The sequence below is a fragment of the Rhinatrema bivittatum genome, unplaced genomic scaffold, assembly GCF_901001135.1.
Source record: "Rhinatrema bivittatum unplaced genomic scaffold, aRhiBiv1.1, whole genome shotgun sequence".
Lineage (NCBI taxonomy): Eukaryota > Metazoa > Chordata > Amphibia > Gymnophiona > Rhinatrematidae > Rhinatrema > Rhinatrema bivittatum.
In genome coordinates, this window is record NW_021820730.1 from 168,152 (window position 1) to 180,518 (window position 12,367).

At 43.0% G+C, this 12,367-nt stretch overlaps 1 protein-coding gene across 3 annotated transcripts in view; it reads right to left on the reverse strand.

Moving 5' to 3' along the window:
• Positions 1-12,367, reverse strand: part of LOC115082041 (F-box/LRR-repeat protein 5-like) — a 194,891-nt gene that overhangs the window by 162,501 nt on the left and 20,023 nt on the right. For all 3 annotated transcript variants that reach the window (XR_003854059.1, XM_029586305.1, XM_029586306.1), the window contains exon 2: positions 5,702-5,917. Coding sequence is in view for 2 of the 3 variants with exons in the window: in XM_029586305.1 (XP_029442165.1) it covers positions 5,702-5,917 (216 nt within the window). In the remaining variant the exon portion in view is untranslated. The remainder of the gene's footprint in view (positions 1-5,701; positions 5,918-12,367) is intronic.

A 12,367-nucleotide genomic window follows, 5' to 3' on the forward strand; every position in this document is an offset into this window, starting at 1 on the left:
CGGTTGAAAACCGCTGTGTTAGAAGACAGGTCAGGCTGAGAAGTCCTATTATGACAGGCAACACAGAGAAAGGCGCTTAGGCTTCTTGTTTACCGGCATCGTCGATGCTCAGTTCCCCAAAACCAATGGGAGCAGGAATGAATGCCGGGACGGCGCGCTGAACATAGAGAACAGAGGAAGTCCTAAAAACCCCTCTGTCTCTGTATCTGAAGGTAAAACGTTCACTTAAAACCTTATCCGAGCTCAGCGCTTACTGGCTGAGTACAAAGACAGTCTCCAGCTGCGGGGGGAGAGGGCATCTGCCATCACCGCTGCGCTCAGCCTCTTGCACCCACTGCCTTTCAGCTGAATGAGCAGCTAAGTCCACACCAGGAAACCCAGCTACCGGCCAAGGCACAACTCTGAGGACTACGGAAATCACCTCAGAAATTCTCAACTGGGGGGAGGGACTTTTTGGTTCACTGCAGGATAGCAGGGATCTTTTTTAAGTCAAATTTCTCCTTCCAATTAACTCAAAGCAATCCCCATAGGGTGATGCATGTCCTCCAGCTGCTGGAGACAGAGAATACTGGCAGGCTGCGGTCACTGCAGGAGTATATATATTTTGATGTCAGCTTGCTCTGTCTCCATCTGCTGGCAGGGGAGCATAACCCACTGGTCCTGAGTGTCTCCATGCTAGGAAAAAATATATTAAATAAATGAATGATGCACAAAAATCAAACCTTTTGCAATGGAAAGAAAGTTGTAGAACTAGGTCATGATATGAAACTCCAAGGGAAAGTAGACTCAATAACAATGCCAAACAATATTTCTTCATGGAAAGGACGGACGCAAGGAATGCCCTCTTGAAGGAGATGATAAAGACAAGAAAGATAATGGAATTCAAAAGGGCATGGGATAAACAGAAGATCTCTAATGGCTAGAGAATAGAAATGAGCTAACCTTTGTTAAATTTAGCTTTAACATTTGTGCATGGGAACGGCAGATATTACCCCCTTAACAGAAGGCATACGGGTAATCAGGACAAAGTGGCAGTTACTACCCTAAAGAATTTGTTAGGCAGAATGAATGGACCATGTGGGTCTCTAGCTGCTATCATTTACTATGTTATTATCGTACTTTAACCTATACATATTAAGGTTAAGGCTCAAATCAGGGTTTATGGTATAAACACTGCACTATTTTGACAGAATCCCTCCAGATGCTTCTTCATTCAAAGAACAATACCTGGAAAAGTACTTCTCTACCCAGGGCACAGGATCTAGATATAGGTTTTTACATAGCAAAATGCTTAATATTGTTTTGCTTACTGTTCATATATTTAATGTATTTTAGCACTTTACACCACCTTGGGTGGCCATTTGGCTAGGAAAGTGGTCTAGGAATTTTTTTTTTAATTACTAATAAAAAAATAATGTCAGGGCTGACCTCATGGCTCTGGTCTAGCACTTGAATCTGGATTTGAACATTTGTTAGATATATAGTGTTAGATATAGTGCACTCAAACCAAGGAAGGGAGGAATGATGGCTGCTGCCACTGTGACCATCCATTCCAGTCAATACGCGGTGCTGAGGGTGCACCTCAGAAGAGCCATCCCGCCAGAGTGGCTGGCATGGTTCTCCTGAGCATGCTATATGCAAAGAATAGAGAAATCAGGGAAAGTAAAAATTATATATATATGATTTCAACTATATGGTTAAACGAAAACCATTGAACATGGCTCAGGATTTGGCTCAAAGCTAAGCACCACTGATTAAGAGACTGTGTAATGTACTTTTTTAGAAACTTAAAAATAAAATCTTATTAGAAATATAAAACCAGTCTCCCACAAATGGTTTAGCGGATAAATCTATTACACACGCCCTAAAAATATAAGAACATATACAATCAATTGTTCAGATTTAAAGACGTAATATTCCAAGCTGTAGGTTTCCTTTGTCATGTCTTTGCATTATGAACATATGTTTAGAGATTATGTATGAATTACCCTTTGTAGTATATCATTCCACAGCTGATGGGGTGGGGATCTTTTTTCTTTTACAGTTTGTTAACTCTCTGAAGCTTCCTCATACAATATATCTATTATGAAATAAATACATGAAATTGTTCTAAAGATGTGGCTTACTTCCTCATTGACATCTCACACATTTCTTGCTAGCATCTGTATCTCTTAATAAGACTACCTCATGCTGGAGTCTGCCAAGACATTGCAACATCAAAGTTTCTCAAATCCTAACAGTAAATGGTTTATTTATTGATCAAACAGTGAAAAGTTGAATCATGAATGAGAAAGTTTGTTCAACATTTCACAACAGTTGGCTTTTCATCACTGTGAATATAAAGCTAAACTTTTAGTTGCCAGTCTTTTCAACATGCTAAACGCTGGCAATGATAAATGAAAGCCTTACCCCAAAATTCCTAATATTAGTTAAAGATATTAAATGTTGTTACATTAGCTCCTATACTATGTATTATTTGCACAGTATTTGTCTTCCTACTCTTTTTTGCTGCTAGCACCACCCACAGCTGATACTTTTGGCTCCATTTGGTTTTAGTGAGTTTGAGCCATAAGATACTCATACTCTAGCACTATCACCACAAAAAAAAAAAGCTACTTATAAGAAAGAAAATACTATATACTTGCACTGTTGCACTTGTAAGCACTGCTATTCCACTGGTAGAGCTTTACTAAAAATATCCTCAGGAGCTATGTATTTCCACTAAACATAAAACAAAATTGATTATCTGTATTCACCATTCTGATACAAACAGAATAATGAATAACACAGATGAGTCGCATGATCTGTCACATGTATTAGCCAGAGTTTTGTAGTTTTCTTGCATGAATTTTTTTTTTTTTTAATTACTAATAAACATACTTTACCAGTTTTGATGTAAACCGGCATGATGTCCACAACTAATGCCGGTATATAAAAATGTTTAAATAAATAAATAAATGAAATGCTTAACTTGTGCTGCCTGAACTGATGCTCATTAATTGACTACATATCCTAATTATACAACACACACTAGTAACTCCTCCCCACCCCTGAAAACAGGGAGGTAGGTGGGTTATGTGGCTCTATGTTCTGTTGCTATTAGAGAATGGCAATTACAGGTAAGCACTTATACTTCCTCTGACAAAAAGAAGGAATAATGATCCACACAGAAAGGTCTACTTATTTAAGACTAATCTTCAATAAAAAGAAAGGCAAGATATCAGTAACATCAAAAGAATGAACATAAAAAAGAAGCTGTTTTTATCCTTTTCATTTTTGTTTAAACTATAAAACATGGCACATGAAAACAGGAAGGCAACCCTGGATATCAGCAGAAAGGGACCCTGGGGAGGCAAAATTTTATACTCTTTTCTGCAAACAGACCTCAAAGAATGAATACTCAAACTAGAATCCTGACAGAAGGTCATGTCAGCCAACTGACTGGGAAATATGTGGACAAACAAAACTCCATTCTGCAGTGTCAATGAAACAGACTGGCAGGGGAGGGGGGGGGTGCAATTTTCATATTACTTGCATAGTTGCAAAGTCCATATTCTTTGTACCAATTTTCTAACTGAAAATATACATATACTTTCACTCTGGAGATTGCCCATGGAAGAAGTACCCAGAGCCTTGCACCCTCCCCCCACCCCCTCCCTCGGCTCTTTCCACTTTGACAGCGGGGGAGGAGGGGAGTGGAAAGAGGTATTGGATTCAGACAACAGCCAACGTTGGGCCCCAAATTTTATGGTCTGGGGTACTGATATGCTGACATTAGGGATAATCTATGGTCAAGTCAAAAAGCAAAGTACATTCAAACAGCATTGTCTGAATTATCAAGAAGACAGCTCACCACATAAAAATGTTGCTAGCTGTAATTGTTACGGGTTTGACAGTTATTTGGTTTTGATTGTAAGTATTACTATCCTTAACATAAGGCATGGGGGTAACCTGCACGAAGCAGCAATTACTACCATAAGAAATTTGCTGGGCTTCCTGGGTTAACTGGTTTCCCCCCCCCGTTTATTGTAAACCGGTACGATAAGACCTCGTCTTGAGCATCGGTATATTAAAAGAACTTAAATAAATAAATAAGATTTATTTATTTCGTTTATTTATATACCGTTTTACCAGTATAGCACTGACCAAAGCGGTTTACAATAATAAAACAAATATTATAAACAAAGCACAATTTAAAATTAAGTTTAAATTGTTTAAGTAAAATACTAAAATAAAAATAAAATTAGAAATGAATAAAAATACAGCATATTATATGATCAATTAAAATTAAAGTGTCAAAAAATAAAAGTTGGCTATTATATTTAAAAACGTAAAGGTCAGAAGCAAAGCAGACAAGTCAACAGATACTTTAAAATTCAATAATTCCTTAATTGACATTAAATATGATACATACCTAACCTTATTTACTCTGGCTAGAAAGTTCAATATCCCTAAAAGCTTCCTGAAAAAGATGGGTTTTCAGAGCCTTCAGAGCCATTTAGTACAGTCGGCAGAAAAGGACCATGTTTTGTTACTATGTAGGTATTTCTTCATGTTTTATCAATGTGCTTAATTCTGAAAAACCAAAACTTCATGCAGCATTTTCTCCCCGACTTACCCTGCCCCAAAACACCTCCATTACAAAGCAGATAAAAGCATACATGTTGTGGAGCTATGCATGTACTTCTACCCACACATTAATTTATATATATAGGGCCGTCGGCTGCCAGTAAACAAAATGGCGCCGACGGCCCTATGCCCTCACTATGTCACTGAGACCGACCAATAGCAGCGGTCGGTCTCAGTGACATAGTGAGGGCATAGGGCCGTCGGCGCCATTTTGTTTACTGGCAGCCGACGGCTCACGCCCAGGAGATCGTTCCCGGACCGCTCCTGGACCCCCGCTGGACCACCAGGGACGTTTGGCAGGTCTTGGGGGGGTCAGGAGGGTGGGGGGTTGCAGGAAATTAATTCGGCAGGTCTTGGGGGGGTCAGGAGGGTGGGGGGTTGCAGGAAATTAATTCGGCAGGTCTTGGGGGGGGTCAGGGGGGTGGAGGTTGTTAATTTAAAGGGTTGGGATGGGGGGGGGGGGGTGGTTTTGGGGGTTCCCACAGAAAGAAAAATTTTCTGATCTGGGGAGTGGACCGAAATGGCCCTCCCCAGACCCGAAAACAAAATGGGGAGAAAAAAAAAAACTATGCACTCCCCTAATTTGCTCCATAAGACGCCCAGACGCAGAGCCGGTTTAGCACAAATTTTTTTTTTTTAAATTTTCCCCCTCTGAATCCTAGGTGCGTCTTATGGTCAGGTGCGTCTTATGGAGCGAAAAATACGGTATATATATTTTTTTTTTTTTTTAAATTTCATAGTGTTGTATATTTATAACTAAGATACCGTAAAAGTGAATGCTGACCAGAGCTTTTCTTCTATTAACACTGGAAAGATAAGGAATATGTTCAAGTAAGTCACTTGGCAGTGACACAAACCAGCGTGAGCTGAACTTCCAGCTCTCCTTGACAGTAAAGCTTTCAGCAACATTACAATATAACTCTAGACTTTCAAATTTTAAAATTCCTTGTCAAATAGATCTAGGAACAAGCCAATTAATCTGGGCTGTGAAATCCCAGCAAATAACTTCTTGTGATGTGACCTAAGGCAATGCAAGTATTTGTTTAATTCGAGCTATTTCCTGGCAGCTTACCTTCACATTCCTCAAGCCCTTCTCAAAGAGGCTGAGCATCTCAGATAGCTTGTTGTCAGAGTGAACATTGTACACTGTCTGGCTACGTTGTTGCAGCAAGCCAATAATATATTCATTTTCAATCTGTTCGTGCATTTTGAATTCTTTGAATGTAGCATAGAGAGACTGTAGTAGAGCTCGGAAATCACTGTTGTTGGAAAAGTTGGTCTTTGACAGCTGTTTGAAAAAGAAAAAGAAAAACCAGAAAAAGTTAAAATCTAAAAGCAATAAACACTGTTTCTGAAAATTAAAGACAGCTCAGAAAAATGTGTGTGTGTATCATTTGGACCTCTTTAGCTACTTTCCTAATCCATGCTTTACACAGAAACATAGAAATGACAGCAGAAAAGGACCAAATGGTTCATCCAGTCTGCCCAGCAAGCTTATGGTAGTATCTGCTGTGCAGGTTATAAAAGTTTTCCAGACCGTAAAAGTCAGGGCCCTTGTTGGTTGCTGTCTGAATCCAGTTCCCCGTTACCTCTTGCCTTTGCAGCAGATATTGTTGAAGCTGCATCAAAAGTATCAGGCTTATTAGTTAAAGGTAGTTAGCCACATCAGCAAGTTACTTCCATGCTTGTTTTCCCAAAACATAAAAATTGGTGCCCTGTTGATTGCTGTCTGACTCCCAATTCCCCTTTTCCCCCTGCTGTTGAAGCAGAGCGCAATGATGGGGTTGCATCACCAGTATGAAGGCTTATTGGTTAAGGGTAGTAACCACAGCACCAGCAAGTTACCCCATGTACTTTCTTCATTTCCATCTTCTAGTCTTTAGGGATCCATAGTGTTTATCTCATTACCCTTTGAATTATTTCATTGTTTTCTTCATCACCACCTCTGGAAGGGCATTCCAGGAATTCACCACACTCTCCATGAAGAAATATTTCCTTATGTTGGTTCTGAGTCATCCTCTCCCTGAAGTTTCATTTTGTGACCCTTATTTTCTACTGATCTCTTTCCAATAGAAAAAGTTTGTCAAATGTGCATCACTAAAACCTTTCAGGTATCTAAAGGTCTGTATCATATCTCCCCTGCATTTCCTCTTCTCTAGGGTATATATATTTAGATCCTTCAGCCTCTTCTCATAAGTCATTTGATGGAGACGCCCCACCATTTTGATTGCCCTTCTCAGGACCACCTCCATCCTGTCTCGGTCTCTTTTTAGATACAATCTCCAGAACTGAAAACAGTACTCCAGCTGAGGTTTCACAAAGAACCTACATAAGGGGATTTTCACCTCCTTTTTCTTACTGGTTATTCCTCTCACTATGCAGCCCAGCATTTTTCTGGCTTTAGATTTCGCCTTGTCACATTGCTTCACCGTCTTCAGATCACTAGACACTATCACCCGGTCCCTCTCTTGGTCTGTACACAACAGCCTTTCACCCTCCATCACATACAGTTCCTTTGGATTACCGCACCCCAGATGCATGACTTTACACTTCTTAGCATTGAATCCCAGCTACCTTATCTTCGACCACTGTTCAAGCTTCCTTAAATCACATTTCATTCTCTCTACTCCTTCCAGTGTATCCACTCTGTTGAAGATATTAGTATCATCTGCAAATAGACAAACTTTACCTTCCATCCCTTCCACAATGTCACTCAATAAAATCATTAAGCTCTATATCAGTGGTTCCCAAACTTTTGTTTTGTGGCACACCACTCACTTCCCCATCACTTTCTCTTATTTTCTCTCTCCCCCTACCCCTTGGCATCTTCACCTTCTCCCGTCCCCCAGCATCATAATCATTCCTGTCCCCTGCTATCAACTTCTTCCCTTCGCTATCCCCCACCCCCCTGGCATCATCACCTTCCCTCTCCCAGCATCTCTTCCCCCTCCCCTCGCATCATTACCATCTTCCCTTTCCTTCTACCCCCTCCCTCACTCTGACATCATCACCTTCCCTCTCCTACAACCTCTTCCCCCACCTTTGCATCATCCTCAGCTGCCCTTTAAGAACATGCCGTGCTGGGTCAGACCATGGGCCCATCAAGCCCAGCATCCTGTTTCCAACAGTGGCCAATCCAGGCCATAAGAACCTAGCAAGTACCCAAAATAAGTTTATTCCATGTTACTGTTGCTAGTAATAGCAGTGGCTATTTTCTAAGTCAAATTAATTAATAGCAGGTAATGGACTTCTCCTCCAAGAACTTATCCAATCCTTTTTTAAACACAGCTACACTAACTGCACTAACCACATCCTCTGGCAACAAATTCCAGAGTTTAATTGTGCGTTGAATGAAAAAGAACTTTCTCCAATTAGTTTTAAATGTGCCACATGCTAACTTCATGGAGTGCCCCCTAGTCTTTCTATTATCCGAAAGAGTAAATAACCGATTCACATCTACCCGTTCTAGACCTCTCATAATTTTAAACATCTCTATCATATCCCCCCCTCAGCCTTCTCTTCTCCAAGCTGAAAAGTCCTAACCTCTTTAGTCTTTCCTCACAGGGGAGCTGTTCCATCCCCTTTATCATTTTGGTTGCCCTTCTCTGTACTTTCTCCATCACAATGATATCTTTTTTGTGATGTGGCGACCAGAATTGTACACAGTATTCAAGGTGCAGTCTCACTCTCCTGCAAGCCCTAGTATTATCACCTTTCTCCACCTCCTCACCCCTGACATCATCATCACTACCTTCCCTTCTACCCCTCTCCTCACTCCTTAGCATCATCTTCTCTCTCCCTTCTCCTCACCTCCAGTGTCATTATCACCTCTCTCCCTCCATCCCTCTCCTCCACCCTCTGGCATCAAAATCACCTTCCCTCTCCTTTCACCCCTTTCCCCCACCCTGAGGCATCATCACCACCTCTTCCCCACCCCTCACACCATCATCATCACCTTCCCTCTCCCCCATCCCCAGGCATCACCACCTCATTACCTTCTCTCCCCATCTCCTTCCTTTCACCTTCACACCTCTCCCTCACCTCTTGCATCACCACTACCTTCCCTCTTTCTCCAGCCCTCTCCCTCACCCTATGGCATCAACAATTTCCTTCCCTCTCCATCCCCTGGCATCATCACATTTTCTTCCCTCTCCCCATGCCAATCAACTTCTGTTCCATTTCCCATCAACCCTGGCATCACTTGCCCTCTCCTTCACTTCCTGGCATCATCATCTTCCCTCCCCCTCACCTCCTGGCATCACCACCTTCCCTCTCTTTCCACTCCTCTCCACCACTATCATCAATCTTCCATTTCTTCCATACCCTGGCATCACATCCTGGCATCATCAACTTCCCTCTCCTTTCACCTTATCTCCCCACCCCCTTGAATCATCATTTTCCCTCTCCGTCCACCCTTCTCCCCCATCTCCTGGCATCATCAACTTCCCTTTCCTCTCCCACCACACACACTGTGGCACATTCATCTGTCCCCTTTCCCCACTCCACCCCAATCCCTGAACAGCGAAATTCTGCGAGCAGGTTTACCAAGTGCTGCTTCTTCCTCCTTTTCCAGCCTCCCTCTGCAATCTGAACTGTATGAGGCCAGCAGATTTCACAAGCCTACAGAGCCCGTGCAGTTTGTGTTGCACAGGAGAAGCAGGAGCAGCTGCCAATAAGCGCTGCTCAACAACGCTCACTGCTGGAAGGAGGACATTTTGCAGGCCAGGAAGGAAACAGGAAATGAGACTGCAGCACATCAGTTGGGAAACGCTGCTCTGTACAACAATCCTTAATGGGCTCTGCTGCTTTGCCTCCAGTTCACTAAATGCATGTGTACAACTGAGCCACATTATGCTGGCCCAGCCATAGAATATTAAATCAAACTACAGTGTTTATGAGAGTCAAAGGTCAGATATCCACGAGGAAAGAAGATAATGTAGCTGGCAAACTTTCAAAAATTACAACTTAAACAGGTCATAGCCAGGGCCGCCAGTCTCCTGCATTTTGCAGCTGTAGAACTGCCCAGTCCTGGCCAAAATTGCTGTGGGAGACTGGGATCCCTTTCAAAACAAAAGCATTGGTGGCAATATATGACATTTCCTCTCTCCTTCCTGCCCCAGAAGAAAACACAATGGTGGTAGTGGACAGTGCCTGTCCCGCCTGTATTCCCCTCACTCACCCTTACGCAGCTCCTCCAGCACATCCTCCCTCCTCCCCTGCCAGAACCTGAATGGTGCGCTTTAAACTAGGTGGTCCAAAGCATGATGCTCGGCAGGGGAGGAGCGAGGCCCGCCAGAAGTACTGCTGTTCTCTTCCTGTTTCCAAATGATAGGAGGCAATGAGTAAGAGGATATAGAAAGGGCAGGCAGTAAATAAAACAGGTATCGCTGGGGCGGGATGGGGTAGGGGGGTGTGAATGAACTGGGTAAAGTGAGGTGTTCATGGGGTGGGGAGAAGAAGAGAACCAGTGGGAGGGACTAAGTGAGTGAGACATTTCTGGAGAGGCGGAAATGAACCATGACGAGACTGAAGTGGAAGGAGGGAACCAGAGTGAGGGGTTCACAGAGGGCAGGAAAGAAGCAGAGCCAGTGCAACCCACTGTGAAAGACGTGCACTTGCACAGGGCAGCAGTAGCCTGGGAGGAACCGGGCCCCAAAGGCAAGAGAAAGCCGCAGGGCTAGCAGCCAAAATGAAAAAATGCTGCCGGCTATTAACTGCAATCCACCAAGCGCCCGAGATGAGAAAGAGGCCGCTGCCTACCTGGCAGGAACCTGCCAGGCGGTCTGAAGAAGCTAATGCTGCGAAGCTGCCCAGCTGAGATGAGAGCACTACAGGGCCACCCGGAGGTTGTCAACTCGCCACACAGCCAAGATGAGAGAGCTGTGTGACTGCTCGGTGGTTCCCAACCCACCACAGGGCTGAGAAGAGAAAACTGCATGGCCGCCTGGTGGTTCCCAGTGAGCCGCGGAGCCGCTCAGCGATTCCCAGTCAGCCTCATGACCAGAAGAAAAAAACCCACCACGAGGCAGTTCCCAACCTGCCCCTCATCAGAAGTAAAGAAGAGAAGGGCTCTGGGCCGCCAAGAGAGACCTTTGGTGTGTGTGTAAGAGAGACGCTGTTTGTGTCTGTCTGAGCGTCATAGCATGTGTATGAGAGAGGAACTGAAACAAGCGCAGAGACCATGCTATACGGAGATGGAGTAAGAGGTCTAAATAGTAAGTAGCAAGTTCTTTTGAGCAGTAAATTATGCAGTTTATATCAGGAAATGTTGTGGTATTGAAGCTTAGGGTGTTCTCAGAGTCCAGGCCTGCCACTTTTCGTGTGTATGCATGTATATGTCTGAGCATGTGTATGTGAGAGGAAATGTGTATGAGCATGTGTATGAGAAAGAGTGATCTTATGTGTATATATATGTGCATGTTAAGAGGGAGTATGTGCGAGTATGTATTTCTGAGCAAGTGTGCGAGGGTGTGTGAGCATTTGAGTGCGTGTAAGTGTGAGCACGTGTGTGTATAAGATCATATATATGCATGTGTGTGGGAGAATAAGGGTATGTGTGGATGCATAGATATATGAGGGAAGAGAAAGTTTGTGTATTCCTCTCCCACTTATCCATGATAAATCTCAGGAATGGAGAACGTGAATTATTTTATCCTTATTAGTTTTAATTTTTAGGTTTATTTGCTGTTTTGAAATATTTTAAAGGTGTGGATCTTCCTTTCATCAGCTGTTTCAAAATATTCGTATTAGTATGCTTATGCTATTATGATTAATATATTTATATTTCTTGATTTTATTGTTTAATGGCTGAGGATTGATAGTTCTGTTTTTCCAATGTTGCACTGCATACAGAGTCTGATGTAGCGGTTTCCAGTTCAGTTTTTGCCTGCATGTCTCTCATACTTTGTGGTTTCTGTATTTGGTGAGGGTCTGCCTGTGTTCTTGTATGTATAACAGAGGAAATGTCTTCTGCTAGCATGTAGGAATCTATAGAAGCTTGGTTTGTTCTGTTTTCCTAATAGAAGGTATATTGGTCTTTAGGGCTTGGTGCAATATTTGCAGTGTTGCCTTTTCACAGGTAAGCTTGTTACTTTTTAATTGCTGGAAGTTAGTAGTGTTTTGGTGTGGTAGGTTGTTTTTTTTTTGTATTTTAATTGTAATTTACTCATGGCTTTCAGAGGGTGCCCACACCTGCCATGTATTACAATAACCCTAATGCCTTATATGTTCCAAGTGTCTTTTTTGGTGGCTTTTCTAGTTGCCCCCATAAGTAATATGTATATATAATAGGGATGTGAATCGTTTTAGGACGATTAAAATTATCGTCCGATAATTTTAATATCGTCTTAAACCGTTATGGAACACAATACAATACAGATTCTAACGATTTATCGTTATAAATCGTTAGAATCGTGAGCCGGCACACTAAAACCCCCTAAAACCCACCCCCGACCCTTTAAATTAAATCCCCCACCCTCCCGAACCCCCCCCCAAATAACTTAAATAACCTGCGGGTCCAGCGGCGGTCCGGAACGGCAGCGGTCCGGAACGGGCTCCTGCTCCTGCATCTTGTCGTCTTCGGCCGGCGCCATTTTCCAAAATGGCGCCGAAAAATGGCGGCGGCCATAGACGAAAAAGATTGGACGGCAGGAGGTCCTTCCGGACCCCCGCTGGACTTTTGGCAAGTCTCGTGGGGGTCAGGAGGCCCCCCACAAGCTGGCCAAAAGTTCCTGGAGGT